The sequence below is a fragment of the Nestor notabilis genome, unplaced genomic scaffold (assembly GCF_000696875.1).
Source record: "Nestor notabilis isolate BGI_N333 unplaced genomic scaffold, ASM69687v1 scaffold27954, whole genome shotgun sequence".
Taxonomy (NCBI): Eukaryota; Metazoa; Chordata; class Aves; order Psittaciformes; family Psittacidae; genus Nestor; species Nestor notabilis.
Window position 1 is genome coordinate 1155 of NW_009925570.1, and position 15241 is coordinate 16395.

The following is a 15241-nucleotide window of genomic DNA, read 5'->3' on the forward strand; positions in this document are numbered from 1 at the left end:
GGTTTTCCTCCATTGGATCTTTAAGTATAAATCTTGCACTTTTTTGTTTGTTATTCATTCATAATACACATATTACATCCAACTGTTACAACCTTATTTTTTTTAAGAATAGATTTGTTTTACACTGAAATGAGATGTCCAAATCATGTATAAATTATTAGTAGTATAATTACATAGTTTTTCTTCTGTATGTGTTGTAAACATTTGTCCCCTTCTTATTTCTCACTTATTTTTCTTTGGTATCCAGGGACAATCAGACTAGACAAATACAAGATGCTGTTTCAAATGTGGAAAAACATTTTGGTGAATTGTGCCAAATATTTGCTGGATATGTACGTAAAACTGCCAGACTACGAGACAAAGCAGATCTCCTAGTAAATGAAGTATATGCGTATGCAGCCACAGAGACACCAAACTTAAAAGTTGGACTGAAAAACTTTGCAGATGAATTTTCCAGACTTCAGGACTATCGCCAGGCAGAGGTATAAAATTAAAGCTGTACATGTCGTGTTTGCCATCTGAACTTTTCAGTTACTTATTTGTGATTAAAAATGGAAAAGATATACTCTGCAATCAAAGAGTAACATAGGGGAAGATACTTTAAAATGTATTGGTGCAGAGCAGGACAGGCTGCCAAAGCATTCATCATTTACTCTGCTAATAACTTCAGTGAAAACTGCTTGTGATTAGTCCTGCTGAGGTCAGTGAAACTATCCGTATGAGCACCCATACACATAAGACAGAGAAAGTCTTCTATTTGTCTTAGGCTTTGGATTATGATTTATGGTTAATAAAGTGTTCTTTTAGTTTTGTGACTTGAGTTGTCCAGTGGCAGCTGAGGTAAAATCAGTCATTTTCCTTTTGCTGAGCCTGTTATCAGAAGCAGCATGGAAAAGAATGCTAACTGGAATGCATCACTGGGCACTGACAGCCTCTCTGAGGTGCTGTTGGGGACCACTATATATTTTGTAAGCCTGTAGTTCAATGCTAGAAATACAAACTTGATTTGGACCACATGTGACAACATTGTCACGTTTCTGCTCAGTAAGTGAGAGTGTAACAAAAGGTGTTTATGACACTTAACACATCTATGTGCAGGGCCAGTCAAACTCTAATTTATGATCCAGAATTCCAAAGATTCAGGAAAGAATAAATTCATTCGCATATACTCAAACTAGGTTTTAAAGTACATATCTATTCTTTCTGTAGGGCACAGAAAATTCCTGGTTATAGTTTGGGAAAGCTAAGAAGTACTATAATTAAAAAAAAAAACCAACCCTGAAGTAGTTGTCATTCTCGATGTTTTCAGATAGGACTTTTATTTTTAAGGAAGCATTTCAAGTCTTTCTGTATTAACAAAGTAGAAAAAGAAAACCTTTAAAAAGAAGTTAGTAGACTGGATACCTCAAAAATTAAGTAGAGGGTTTGAAAAACAAGAAGAATGCACAGATCTTTAACAATGTATTTAGGGCCAGATTTTTAAGAAGAAGAAATCCAAGGCTGTGGATGGTGGGATTTCCCCCACCCCATAAGTACTTATGCATCTAGCTCCAGCTAAGCCACACGTAAGTCCGTATACTTCAATCAATGCAACAGCAATTTATCACTCTGTTAATGGGTTAAATTTATATTTTGTCCAAAGGTGTATGTGAAGTCAGAGTGCATGACCTATGTGTCCATTTCCACCTTTAAACAATGAATCTGTAATTTCCACCTTTAAACAATGAATCTGTAATTTAGAGGTACCTATGTAACAACTTGAGTTTCGCTGCTTTAAATTTTAAGTGTGTTTTTAAAAACATCTGGCCTATATCCTCCTGCCATGCCTGTCCCCAGGCCCCTTTTGAAGGAGAAAAGGCAGAAGCAGCAAAGAGAAGCTTTTATTTAAATCAAGTTCTCTTTTGCTTGTGAAAACCAAATAACCTCAGCTTTATTTCTTTTGGGCATCAAGTTAATAACCAGTTTTCATATACATTTGCAATGTGGGCAAGAGAAAATTAGCTTATAAGGGTTATTGATTTCTAGTCTTCAGCAGCAGTGCTAGATGTGTAAATGCTGAGGTGTGAGGTACTTCCACAACATGTTGGAAGGATAAGTAAGCAAGATGAGCAGGTTATTTGGTATGTTTGTATCACACAATTATTTTAAAACCTTACTGCCCTATTCTATGCTATTGGCAGTTTAAGTGAAATTAACAGTTTAACAGTGCACTGGTAGAGAGTAGTAAAGGAGAAGTGTTTGCTCAGTCAGCAAAGATTTTGGCTGACTGGAGACTGCCAGTTTAAGAGGGGAGTGTAATGTCTGTGAATCTCTAGTAGACGTATTGCACCTTGTCCTAATTTGGATGTAACAGCAAGGGCCAGATGGTACAAAGTCAGCAGCAGCTTATGCTGGGGCCATTTGGACAGTGTATTCAGTTTTGACAAGCAGGCAGGTCTTATCCTATTGCCTGTCTGACCATATGTAGCTGTTTTTCTAAGTTGGAGAACTGAAACAATAATTCAGATGCAGTCATCTGTGAGAGCATTCATGCATTTTACACAACCTGTTACTGATACTTTTAAGATTTTCAGTACCTACGATGCTGTTTTTATTATTTTTAAGAACAGAAGTGTTGCATTTCATACAGTATGTTTGATAATTTATGGACTAAGCCATCTTTGTTATCAACAAGTGTAGAGCAAATACACTGATATTTAACTTGATACAGAAAGCTACAGATCTCCAAGATGCAGTGTTTGATGTAGTTAGTGCTCAGTTATTAGAATCTCCATGTTCCATTTACCCTGATGTATTGCCAATGAAGAAAAAGGAATTGCACTGGGAATCAGCTTAAGCTCCTCAAAACACAAATGATTTACTGGTTAATTTATTTGGTTCTGGGTTTTTGCAATATTTTTAAAACCTTCATCCCACTGTATTTTAAGCATAAATGGACTAAATTCCTAATAAGACGAATCACTAGTAAAACCATTTCCTGTATCTGCACACCATAGATGTGGATGATTTTAGTGATCTTGTGATTTCTTTTGTAGGTTGACAGGCTTGAAGCCAAGGTTGTTGAACCTCTGAAAAGTTATGGGACCATAGTGAAGCTTAAAAGGGTAGGTTAAATGTCTGTTTCCTCACAAGATACATTTTGGTGTTCTGGAAACTCGGTTGCAAACTTCTACTGTATCATAATATATATAAATTAAAAGGTAAAATGATCATTACTTGATGGTGTTTTACATACAAAAATCTTAATGTGTTCATCATAGTTAATTTGAGTACATTGTGGCATCACATCTCAAACTAGCATTTTTCATGGTTTTGTTCTTGTATCTTTTCAATACTGTGAAGAACAGAGTAGGGCGTTTGGAACTCGCTGCACAGCTGTCCTGGTTGTTAGAGAAACAGGTAGGAAGGAAATGCATCCTGCACTTGAGTGCTACTGCATGTGGTAGTCCTTAGCAGAGTTGAAGCCTACAGAGCCTGTATCCTAGAATTTGGTATCTTAGTAGTAACTCTGATATATGGTTTGTGAGACCTAGAAGTGACTGGGTATTCTCTAGCATATAAATGTTGGGATTGGAAAACAAGTTTAATGCGCTTGTGACAGCATTGCTGAGGAGACACAGAGCACTACTGCAGTGCTTGGGAATTCCAGTGCATTAAAGATACTGTCTTGAGATGCATCACCACTGATAGCCAGTAAATGTCGAGGACAGAGGCAACTGAAGCGAGGTCATCCCTTGTAACAGTGTGTGGCATTTCCTGTTGTCCCTGCCTGTCACAATGCCAGAAATAAATGCCAGCATTATGTAATGTTTATCTTAGCTAGCAAGTACAAGAGCATTCTTTAACTGTAGGTGGGATTAACTATTTTATCAACATACCTTTGAACTAAGAGAGGCTTCACTAAATGTAGGCCATTAAATGGTTCTATTCCCTATCTCCAGTCTCCTCCCAGTTACCATAAACCTCAGCTAAAACTTCAACTGTCTGATCTTCAGTTATCATCTCTATCCACTGGGATATTTTTAGTGAAAAAGGAAATTTTGTCACTCATGTTAAGCTAGCACAGGTTGCTAACTGCAGACTGCTTTACCTGTAACTCCATGAGCTGATTTAAGTAAAGCCACGCAGAACATGTCAGTATACCATGTTATAAAAAGGGGATGTTCTCACTGCTACTTGTTGGAGCTGTTCCAGGGTGTCTACAAACTATTTCTGTGCTCTATCTAAGAAGAACTGTTGCTGCTTCTGTTGCGTAAGACGGGAATGTCTTGTGGTATCAAATGCTTTAAAGAGGCCCAGGGCAACCAAAATAGTGTTGGCCTTTAACCGCCATCACAATAAAATTGTTTCATTCACATGTCCAGGTTTACTATGCTAAGTAGCTATTTGGCAGCTTCAGTGGAAGCTAGTATAATATTCTTGTCCTGTAGTGCAGCTTAAATGTAGGATTCTAGGATTTCTGTTTCATTGTTCTGTGTATCAATCTTCACTTTTCTGCTTTTGGGCGACTGTTTCTGGATCCTTTTCTTCATGTAAAAACAGGACATCATAAAACCAAGGTGATCCAGAAGAAAGGATTGGTTTGCTTTAACTTCAGTGACTAAAGCAGGTAACAGTACAGTGATGAGAATCTGCCAGCTCCTTGTCTGGTGGATGGACTGTAGCTGTATTTCTGTATGGTTTGAAATTAGATGGGTGACCAGAGTTCTTAAGAACTTGAATTCATAGTTCAAAGCCAGAGGGACTATGAATAATTTTGTATTCTCTGTACTTGTCCTTTATCTCACTGGCTATTCCATCCTGTTTCTCCTTGGGTATAATTAAAGTATATTTTCCAAAATGTATCAAATCTTTGTCCGAAGACACTGAAGAGGAATGTAGGAGAGTTTGTGGAAGTTAGTGGTTAGTTGATGTTAGTGGTGTTTTGTTTTAAATGAAAGAGTTCACCCAATCTTTGGTTCTTGTTATATGTTCCACTGAGATTAAAGAGCTCTGTGATGGTCTGTTTTTTTTCTGGATGAAGGTATCTGGATGCTTGTAAAAACAATTTTTCATTCTTTTCAGTTAGCTAGTAATTTAGCCCTTAATTCCTTCACCATAATGGCATTTTCCCAGCTTCTGAATATTTTGTTTGGGGCTTGTTTTCTGCACCTTTTTTGATTGTTCAGCATCCTAGACAAAATATGAATGTAATTGTGCCCTACCTTTGTACATCCAAGACTTGTATGTAGCTCCACCACTATATCCACAGTAGTACCAAATCTTTGTCAGGCTTTGGCTAGCGAAGAACTGCGTTTGATGGCAGCTGTTGCTACAGAGGTCAGAGGTAGAGAAGGGAACAATGCTGTCCCTGTAGGTACTTCCAAAGTCACTATGTGCTAGTAAGAAAATGCTGAACTTGATAATGGTAACTCTAGAACTCTTGTGGTTTCCTTACAATTCTCAACTGTACACTGCATGGAAGTCAGAACTTTCAGCTACAACTTTAAATCTGATTGCCTGGGAAGTCAGTGCTGTTAGCAGGGCCATCATTAAATAACATTAAACATGCAGCGGCAGTCATGAAATAAAAACCTGCTTTGTTCAATCGCAAAAAATAAAGCTCTTCCTCTTCTCTACCTTTTAATTTTAAAATGTAATGCTTTTTTTTATTTTTCTCTTATTGCTCTTCTTGCATAGTTTTCATATAGGAGAAAGCCCTCTCCAGCAGTCTTTCAGATGGCCTTAATGGTGGTATAAACTCCCTCTCGAAAGAACAGCGGCAAAATTAGTTTTGAGGGGATAAAGATACAGTTGCTTTTATTATAAGAAACTATCTCTGTGTCCCTAAAGATGAAGCAAAATGACATGTAAACAGACAGTAAGGATAGAAACAATGAAGAAGCTGCATGTTTTGACCCTGACCTCATGTACAGACTAACTATTGAAGAAACACAGCATGCGGAAACCTGGCATGTTTGTGCTTGTCACTGACGAGTGATCTGGATCACAGGTCACAGGATCACAGGACTTTTCAGAGATACATTCTTGGTTGTGCGTCTTTACGTGTGAAGGAGACCTACAACTATGTTTAAATCCTGAAATCCAAGGAAGGAACACAACTTCCCAAGATGGTAGTTTTTAACATCTTTAATCCACTCTGTGCTGGCCTTTTTAGAAGAAATGATGTTTTGAAATGCATGCCCAACTCCTGCCTCAGATTTTGTGAGACTTGATTCCCTTGGGCTGTGTTTCCACTTGTTCTAAGGCACCGTTCCTTTAAACTAGAGCCATCAAAATTAATGAGATTTCCTATACCAAGGTCAATGGAGTGGTAAACATCTGACTGACAATTTTAGATTCCATGTATGCCAAACTATTTGCAAAACACAGTTTTATAGGATGAACAAGAATTTGAGAGTTGTATGTAACCATTCTTAAACGGTCACAGATCTTCCTGCAGTACATCCTACTTTGGAAATGAGCATAAATATTTAGCAACAGTTTCTGCCTTTTCTAGATCAGCTACATCATTACTAGGATGTATTTTGTTCCAAATGTATTTAGTCACCTTACTAACTGCATATATAAATATGCAGTTTAACCCTTTCAGTCATGGATTTTCTATGGCACCTTAAGCTCTGTGTAACAGTTTTGTGTTCTTAGTAACTTCTGATTGGTATTGACTGTGGCCTGTTTTGTTTTTTTTTCTTACTGATGTATTAAATGCCACTTTTTATTTCTAAGTGGCATCTTTATTCCATTGCTAAGTCTGCAATGGGCCTGTCTTTGTGCTTTGGGGATCTCAGCTTTTGACCATGTACTGTGCTTTTCACAAAAAGCAGTATTTTTTTTCTTTTTTCCCCCAACATTTTAAATTATAGTGTGTGCTACAGAAAGTTGTGCAAGGTGCTAAACTCTCTTGATCTCCACTGACTTCTCAGGATAAAAATCAGTAAAATCTGCTTTTATTTAAAGCAGAAGCTTCATTTATGTTTTCTAAGCAATGTAGGTATGAAGAAATGTGCATTTTTGTATTATCCTAGATCTATTCCAAACATGTCTAAACCATTCTATTTCCAGAATGATCTTAAAGCAACTTTAACAGCAAAGAACCGAGAAGCCAAGCAATTGTCTCAACTGGAAAGGACACGTCAGCGGAATCCATCGGATCGACACATTATTGTATCCTGTATTTCTAGTGGTTATAAGAAACACTTTTAAAAATTCTCAGGAATTAAACTAATATATTTAGAAAGTAATATGAGAAGAATGCTCTTCAGAGGGACTGCTTCCTAGACTGATGTTCAATCTTTCCTTAAACCTTACAATGTTATTGTAAGTTACAGCTTACAAAAGCTGCTTTGTTAGTCCCTTTCTGATTAAAAAGAAACTACAACGTATTCAATATGTTTATGCAGGAGAGGTAGGCACAGATGACATCTAAGGATTTGGAGGTTTTTGAAACTGTAATCAGACAATTCCTTTTTTACTTACATGGTTTTTTTGGTTTATTTTTTAACTTGTCACTTTGGTAGTTGTTGTGCCTCCTTGTACCTAGATGATGTTCTAGATGGGGTGTGACTTCCCTCCAACTGAGATGAAGCATGAAAAGTTGTTACTTTGTTAGTAGAATACTCAGCCAGACTACTCCTCCTTTCAAAAGACCAGTAAAAGCTGACCTCCCCAGTATGCTACTAGGTGTCACAGAAGGAAAAATTAAGCTTCACAGAATTTTCATTAAAATCTCACTGAAGTTTCAAATTCTGAATGAATCAGAATCTAGGGAATGCCAAAATAAAGGGGATCAAGGCAGTCCTGCTTCAGTCCCTATATTTATTATGATACAGCATTTAAGTTTATGATGATGTGCTGTTTATTTTTTATTACATTCTAGTGTTGGACTCAGGAGTGAGGCAGTCCTAGTCTTTGTTGGATTTCATCAACTTTATTTCAGAAATTAGGATCTTTCTAGTGCTTGGGGCAGAGGACTGCAGAAAGAGCAGAAATGACTGGTGGTCAAATGCTACCCAGGGGAATTATGTTTTATTTTTGTCTCTGCCAAAGAATTACCATTTAGTATTTATCAAAGCAGTTAAGTGATTACTAATTAGAATTCCTCATGTAATAAAGACACACAGATGTCGGCCGTAGGATTAAAACTTGAGCTGTGATGCAGAGTTCTTTTCCATTAGAAGTAAATGCCTACAGTAAGCTATTCTCCCCAAAGGGAGACTGGGCGCATTTTTCTCCCTCTTGTGCTAATTCCCAGTTGATTTCATGGGTACATGGTTGGCACCAAGCTTTATTCTTCTTGTCTCTTTGCTAAGCAACTCCCAAATATCCTCCTGTGGCTGAGCTCCTTGTAACACCTGTGTTTTCTGTACTTCAGACTCTGCCTGAAGAGTTATTAGATCTCAGTATAGTCTGGTTTTGCGTATGGCCAGAGGCACCAAACGCCGCATATCTGCATTTTAAAGTGATCAACACAAAATGCATAAAAAGTACTGGGAGCGGGAATATGTTCATTTGCTCTTGAAGATGTGTGCAGGTCAGCTTTTACATGAGTGAGGCTTCACCATGTTCGTTAGCACAGCCGCTAGGCTCCAGCAGTGGTTCTCTTATTCTTAAGCAACTGTGACGTTTCAGCAGCTAACAATTTTGGCCACAGATAACACAGCATCTGTACTTACTCCCAGACTTCATGTCTACCTTATAAAACATAGGGGTAGTACAGCTTTGAAAAGCAAACCTTGCTAGATTTTTTGAAAATACAAAAATGCATTTTTAAGCATCAAAATTATTTTTATCCTGAAAAGGTCCACCCAAGTTATCTGGTTATTTTTATTACTATTATTATCATTATTTAAATAAATAAATAACCAAACCCTTAGTCCAAGACAAACAGCTGTCCTGAAATATTCTGGCCTGGATACTTGAATTCTAGCAAAGCTGGAACAAACTGTAAGTAATGTTTTACAGCAGGAAGCTTCAGACAACAACATAATAGCACCCTCCACACATACGGAAGTTTTGAAATACCCGAGGTAGATACTTCACAATGTTTTAAAAGTAGAAGTGCAAACAGATACTTCTGTGAATATTGTTTTGCCATTGTTTTCCTTTACTAGTATTTCCAGTCACAGGTGAGTGCTCCAGAAGAGAAAATACCAAACTGCTGTTGTGCAAACTGCAGGTTCTGCAAGTTTAGACACTTCACTCTGCAACAAACAAAATTCCTTTCCCAAAGCATCTGCGCACAAAATCTGGCCAGTCTGTTTAAGATGGATTGAGAAGATACATGTATTTATCCTACAAATAACATGCTGTATTTGCATGTGTAAGGGCTGCTTATGCATAACAGCTGCCTTCATTTACAGAGAGTGACTGAGAGTAATAATTGAGAATTCACAAAATGTCTTTCCTTACTCTGCTTCCCTCCTCTGTTGGGGAAAAATTGAGAAAGGGGAATGAACATGTGACCTTAAATACTACTGAAGATCATTATCAAGTTTGTTTGGTAATGGCAGAATTGTGCCTATGACTTTAAGCCATTTTTGTAAGATTGTTTCATATTGGTAATCATGTAATGTAAGGTTAACAGATTTTAATCAGAAAAAAAGAAGAGACAGAGCACACTTTATGCCTTATGTTTTCACATACCTGTAACACTAAAAACTAGATCTGAGAAGAATCCTACATCTTGATTGTAGGATTCACTTACTTGATCCATATACTACTCCCACATCTGAGGACAAAATATATTATGAAAATACTCACCGACAGAGGCTGTAAGTAAATATTGTCTTCACTAGTTTGTTTTACCAGTAATGCATGGAAAATAAATTTAGACCCACATTTTGCAGTCTTCAAGTGCAAGCTCTTACATCCTTACATCATTACTTTGTAATAGTACAAATAGTACACAGTTCTCAGACTTTACTTAACCAGAATAGCTTCAATACCTTTATTTAAATGGTAGTATGCATTTCTATAGTTTGTAGTTATATCTAATTAAAATACATATCTAAAATGCTTTTTGAAGTAACAAAATAAGAAAAACTGTATTTATGCATCAGGGATTGACTGGTGTGTCCACTTCCCAGTGCTCTGTTGATGTTTTTTATAAAATACGTAATATAAAAATATACCTGAAATGCTTTTAGATCTAAAAATTGTATTAACTCTAGTCTGTTGATTGAGATACTTAGAGGAGAAGTGCATTAGTTCCAGCTGCTGCTCTATTGTATATTTAAATAATTTATAAAAACTTAGGAAGACGAGGTTCAGCACATGCAAAAAGACTCATCCTAGACCCAGCAGGCTGATCTGCACTTGAAAATGAAGGGTGATCTTTTCTGCTCATCCACCACTCTGGCCTGGGCACTCCTGCCCTCTCCTTTACACCAGCTTTAAAAAAACCCTCAACTTTTCTGAAGGGTAAACCCTTGTGCTGGGTTAATTCCCTGAACCCAGTCACTGTTGTCAGTGCAGTGTCAGGGCTGGCTCGGTGGAATTAGCAGATGACTATTACCAGAACATAGGACAGTGGGACTTTTCCTGACTGGCTGCAGCTAGTCATTTTTCACATTTCAGATCAAAGTCACAATGGGGTGGAAGGCATGTTTATTTGTTTATTAAGCTACAAACAAATTTACAAATACAGTAACACAGATGTGTAGTAGTTTGAAAATCCAGACTTAAGTGTTTTCACAGCAATTAGAGCAAATATCTTGGTATCAAATATGGGACTAATTTCACCTTTATGTTACCTTTACCAGGCTGAAAGTGAATTGCAGAGAGCTTCACTGGATGCTACTCGAACAACTCAGCAATTAAAGGAAACCATTGATAACTTTGAGAAACAGAAAATAAGGGACATAAAAGTACGTGTGCTCACATTTCAGTGTGACATAACATTTCATCTTGCGTAATAAAATTACTATACTCACTCTTTGGCAAGATTAGCAACATTTAGTATTAACTTAAGCCTACATAAATGCAAATCTTGTGGTATTCATGAATATTTCATAATCCAAATATGTTGAAGTTTTCAATTAAAAAATCAATTCATTATTCTTACAGTTTAGTGAATTCAGAGTTTTCCTGTATCTAATTGTTTAGCGCTTCCACCTTCCAACATTTGCTGTGTTCTACTTTACTGGTAGCTGCATTTGTTAGTGGAATGATATACGTGGATGAGTATCAACAAAATTAACAGAAACAGTGATAAGTAAAAAATGTATTTATCCATGCTGAAATTTGTGGGGGTTACTCTAGTTAAAAATTTTACTGATGACAAAAGCGCAAAATGTTTAGTGACTGCAAGTAATCAAAGCCTTCATTTCTCTCTTAATATCAAACATTAAGTGGCGTTAAGTCCCAAAGATGATAGTGACTGAAAACCACTTGCGTTATGTGATCTCAGATTTAATTAGAAAATTGCTGATGTGAGATACTTTTTTCTTGGAGGGGAGACAGACTAAATATGGAAGAATGAAAGATGGTTGGAAAAAAAAAGCCAAACCAACAATGTAACTTGATGTTACAGTAATATAGAAAAGATTGCATGAGATCTGAAGATGTCATCATTAAGTACGGTTTTTATATATAAAGTGTATTTTGTTATATAAAATACATCATTATCTGTAAATTATATATATATATAATTTAGAGATAATTTATCCCCAACCTGTTAAAAAAGATTGCCACCAATAAAGCAAAAAATCCACTGACTACATCTTGCAAATACCTATCAGGGAACATAAAGTGAGTTTTCAGCATGACATTTTATTTATTCCTAATGAGTCTCCTCTTGCTTTTTGAGTGTTTACTTAGAATTGATTATGAAACAACAGCTGCGCAAGTGACGGCCCAGCCAGCATTTATGTTTGATTTCTAAAATTCAGGTCCAACTACTTAAAATTACTTGCTATTGTGCAGTTAATTGTATCACATAACTACCAAGTACAGAATTCAGAAATTTCTTGAAGTGAACATGTACTTTACTGCATTAAGAAAACCTTTGTTTTTGTTTGCTTTTAGAACATATTTTCTGAATTTATAACCATTGAAATGTTATTCCATGGGAAAGCTTTAGAGATATATACTGCTGCCTACCAAAATATCCAAAATATTGATGAAGAAGAAGATTTAGAGGTAAGAGTGATTAAGATTTGCTTTTCAATTTACATACTACATAAAAGCAGTTTCTGCACTTAGGGACTATACATGTCCGAGGCAGAAACGTGTGTTTCAGGTTCCCAAAGCAAACTTCTTACATATACCGAGACTTTTTTGCACTTCTGCAGCAAGAGCGTGCAGGTTTATAAACTCAGAGGTGTTAAGAGAACTGCAGTGGCAATCTAATCTTTCCCACAAAACACAGATAAGAGACTTTCCTAAATTAACTGCCACTCCCAGCTCAGCTCATCATAGTTCTTAAAGAAAACCTCTGCACTGATCTCACTGTAAAGATGCACAGTAGAGACAGTCTTGCACTGCTGTGATGTTCTAAAGACTAATTATGTAATTAAAAATCTATTCTGAGTTTTATTTGCTTATTTTTGTCTTTCAGTCATTTTTTATTAGGCTATTCTAGAATTAAGTGATATTTGTGATCAGATTGCTTTTTTTACCTTGTGGCAGTTACAGCTCCCTTTCAAGTCACCATTTCTGTTCTCTGAGTTAGTCTCTCTTTCCCAAGACTGAAATCCTTTATTCATTCTTGCAGTTCTTCTGGATGTCAGGCCTTTAAACTTGTATGTTGTGTGTATGTGTTCAGCCTGTCAAGGAAGTTGGATCATTTTTGGTCTTTTTTTCCTAAATCTTATCAGTCCTTATTTGATTTTTTTTTCCTATGACACAGCTCAGGACCAAGGATAGCAGTGTTCAGTTAGTGCAAGACATACAGAACCATGATTCTTTAGTGACAATCACGTTTGAGACTGCTTGGTATTTTTACTTAATTTAAACTACACCACGGCAGTTTTGTACTATTCTAGTTTTACAATTAAAATGTCATGTGGCACCAATTCAGAAATATCCTTCAAGTCAATACATTATCTTTCACAACCAAATTTCTAATCTCCTTTCAAACTGCCTGTTAATTGGACAATGTGTATTAGTCTCTCCTGTATTCTAAGGATTTCCAAAACTTTTCTTGAGCTGCACATCTGAACATTTCAGCTGAATTTTTTCTGACGCAGCTGTGACTGGCAACAAGGATTTGCATGTGAAGGGGCTAAGAGTTCATCTCCAAGAAATGGAAACCTGAAGGGAGTCACTGGAGCTCGTACCTCTAGGTTAGCCTGAAATTCAGCTGTGTATGTCAGTGGAGAACCACTGAAGTTTTCCACCTGGTAAATCCCGTCAGATCTCTGAAGAATGTTTACTTTGACCACAGTAAATGACAGATCTCAGGCTGAGCAAGGATGTTTCAGCTACAAGTGATCAATCCAAACTATGGTTGATGCAGATCTCTATAGCAGATTTAATTGTCCAGTGCTGCATTTTTGTTAGCTTCACTCTTGGTGATTGTATCATGGCAGGCAAATCACAGCTTTCTTCATATGAACAGGTTTTTCGGAGCTCACTTCATCCACCAGACTACCAATCTCGCTTAGACATAGTTCGTGCAAATTCCAAGTCCCCCATGCAAAGAACTGGCTCCTTAAAATCTTCATTGAGAACAGTACAGGTAAGAAAGAAATTAAATGCTAGATCACTGTATTAAAAGAATGTCTTAAGGTAGAGCTTTAGCTCCATGAACATGTACATGGATCCACTATCTTTACTCAGTTCAGGACAGCTCCAAAGATAAAGAAAACTCCTGTGCACCAGGAAAGCTGTTTTTCATAGGATGTCTCCCCACTGTGAGAAAACCTTTTTGGGAGTTACGGGATTTTTTTAAACACGACTATTGCAGATGCTTAGTTTTACACAAGTTCTGAAAAGGCTATTTAAGTATTCATGACAATCCTTTGTAAATCCCCTTGTTTACTTGGCAATTTTATCTTCAGGATTTCATTTTATTGATGCAGGGTGGTATGCTGTAATTTAGGCAAAACTACAGCAGAAGAGAATGACCTTTTCCAGATATTTTAAATTAAACTTAACTATACAAGTTTTATCCACATGCATTTGATATATTCAACTGTTTTGCACCTGCCCTCTAAGACAGCAAAGGATCATTTTAACCACGGTTGAAAATGTCTGCATCCAGGTGCTCCAACACTGCCTGCTGTGTAAGACATGAGGAGGGAACTGGCATGCTTTCTGCAGCAGCACAAACAGTGAAACATGCAGCTTAACTTAAGCAAGGACAGTCACCACCACCTATGTGCAAACTTAGAGAATTAATTTTCACGTAACATTTTGAGCGACAAATTCTCAGATTCCATTAATTTTTTTTATTATTTTTTCGGCATTAAGTGATCAAAAATTGAATTTTCGTGTACTCGTATGTTCTAGCTTTCTGGCAAAATAATATGAACTCATTTCCTTTCTCACTTTCCTTACTCTGATCCTGTTTGTCTCTTAGGTTTATCTACCTCAGTACCACCTCACCGCCACCAGTGTTAGTATTTAATTTACTATTTAGTTAATTACAGCATGGTCAGAGGTACTTGAGTAAGCAAGCAGAAAAAAAGCCTTAATGCCGGAATAGCACCTCCTATTTCAGAAATAGGACTGAAGTTCTGCTTAAGAATTTTAGATGCTTTTAACTAGAAAAAAACTTGGAAAACGAGTCTATCCAGTGAAATAAAGCTACCTTAACAGGTTAAATCTGCGGCACTCCTTGATCTCCGATTACAAATCAGTGTCATTGTCTTTTTCTTCTTTCAGAGAGTAAAACATTGCTGGTTTAGGCATTCAGACTCAAGTTAACCCAGCTTCATCCAATGATTAACTCCATTTTCTGTTATATTCAGAGATTTGTAAGCAAGCATTTGCTTCAAGCTAAATTATGTACTTTGTGAGCATCAACAAGACTAAGGATTTTTCTGCTTTCATTAGTTCACTGATTGCAGTTTGCTTTATGTACGCACAAAAAAACTTTTGCTACATACATAGCTGTATGAATTATGAGATCTCAGAAGTCAATTTAATAACCAGCATTTAAGGACTTATAAAATAGGGGGTTGGTTTAAAAAAAAAAAAAGTTTTGTCTTCAATACTGAAGTTTTATTATATCACTGTGTATAAGAGAACTCAGAAAATATAACCAAAATTAGAGCTGCAGATGCCCTTAGAGAACTGC

General features: G+C 36.7%; 1 protein-coding gene across 1 annotated transcript in view; it reads left to right on the forward strand.

Annotated features, from left to right (window-relative positions):
- Positions 1-239: 239 nt before the first annotated feature.
- Positions 240-15241, forward strand: part of FAM92A1 (family with sequence similarity 92, member A1) — a gene marked incomplete at its 5' end in the record, with an annotated part of 15941 nt that continues 939 nt past the window's right edge. The window contains 7 exons of the mRNA XM_010013129.1: positions 240-482; positions 3036-3104; positions 7063-7164; positions 9120-9125; positions 10761-10865; positions 12025-12138; positions 13559-13678. Coding sequence (XP_010011431.1) covers positions 240-482; positions 3036-3104; positions 7063-7164; positions 9120-9125; positions 10761-10865; positions 12025-12138; positions 13559-13678 — 759 coding nt within the window. The remainder of the gene's footprint in view (positions 483-3035; positions 3105-7062; positions 7165-9119; positions 9126-10760; positions 10866-12024; positions 12139-13558; positions 13679-15241) is intronic.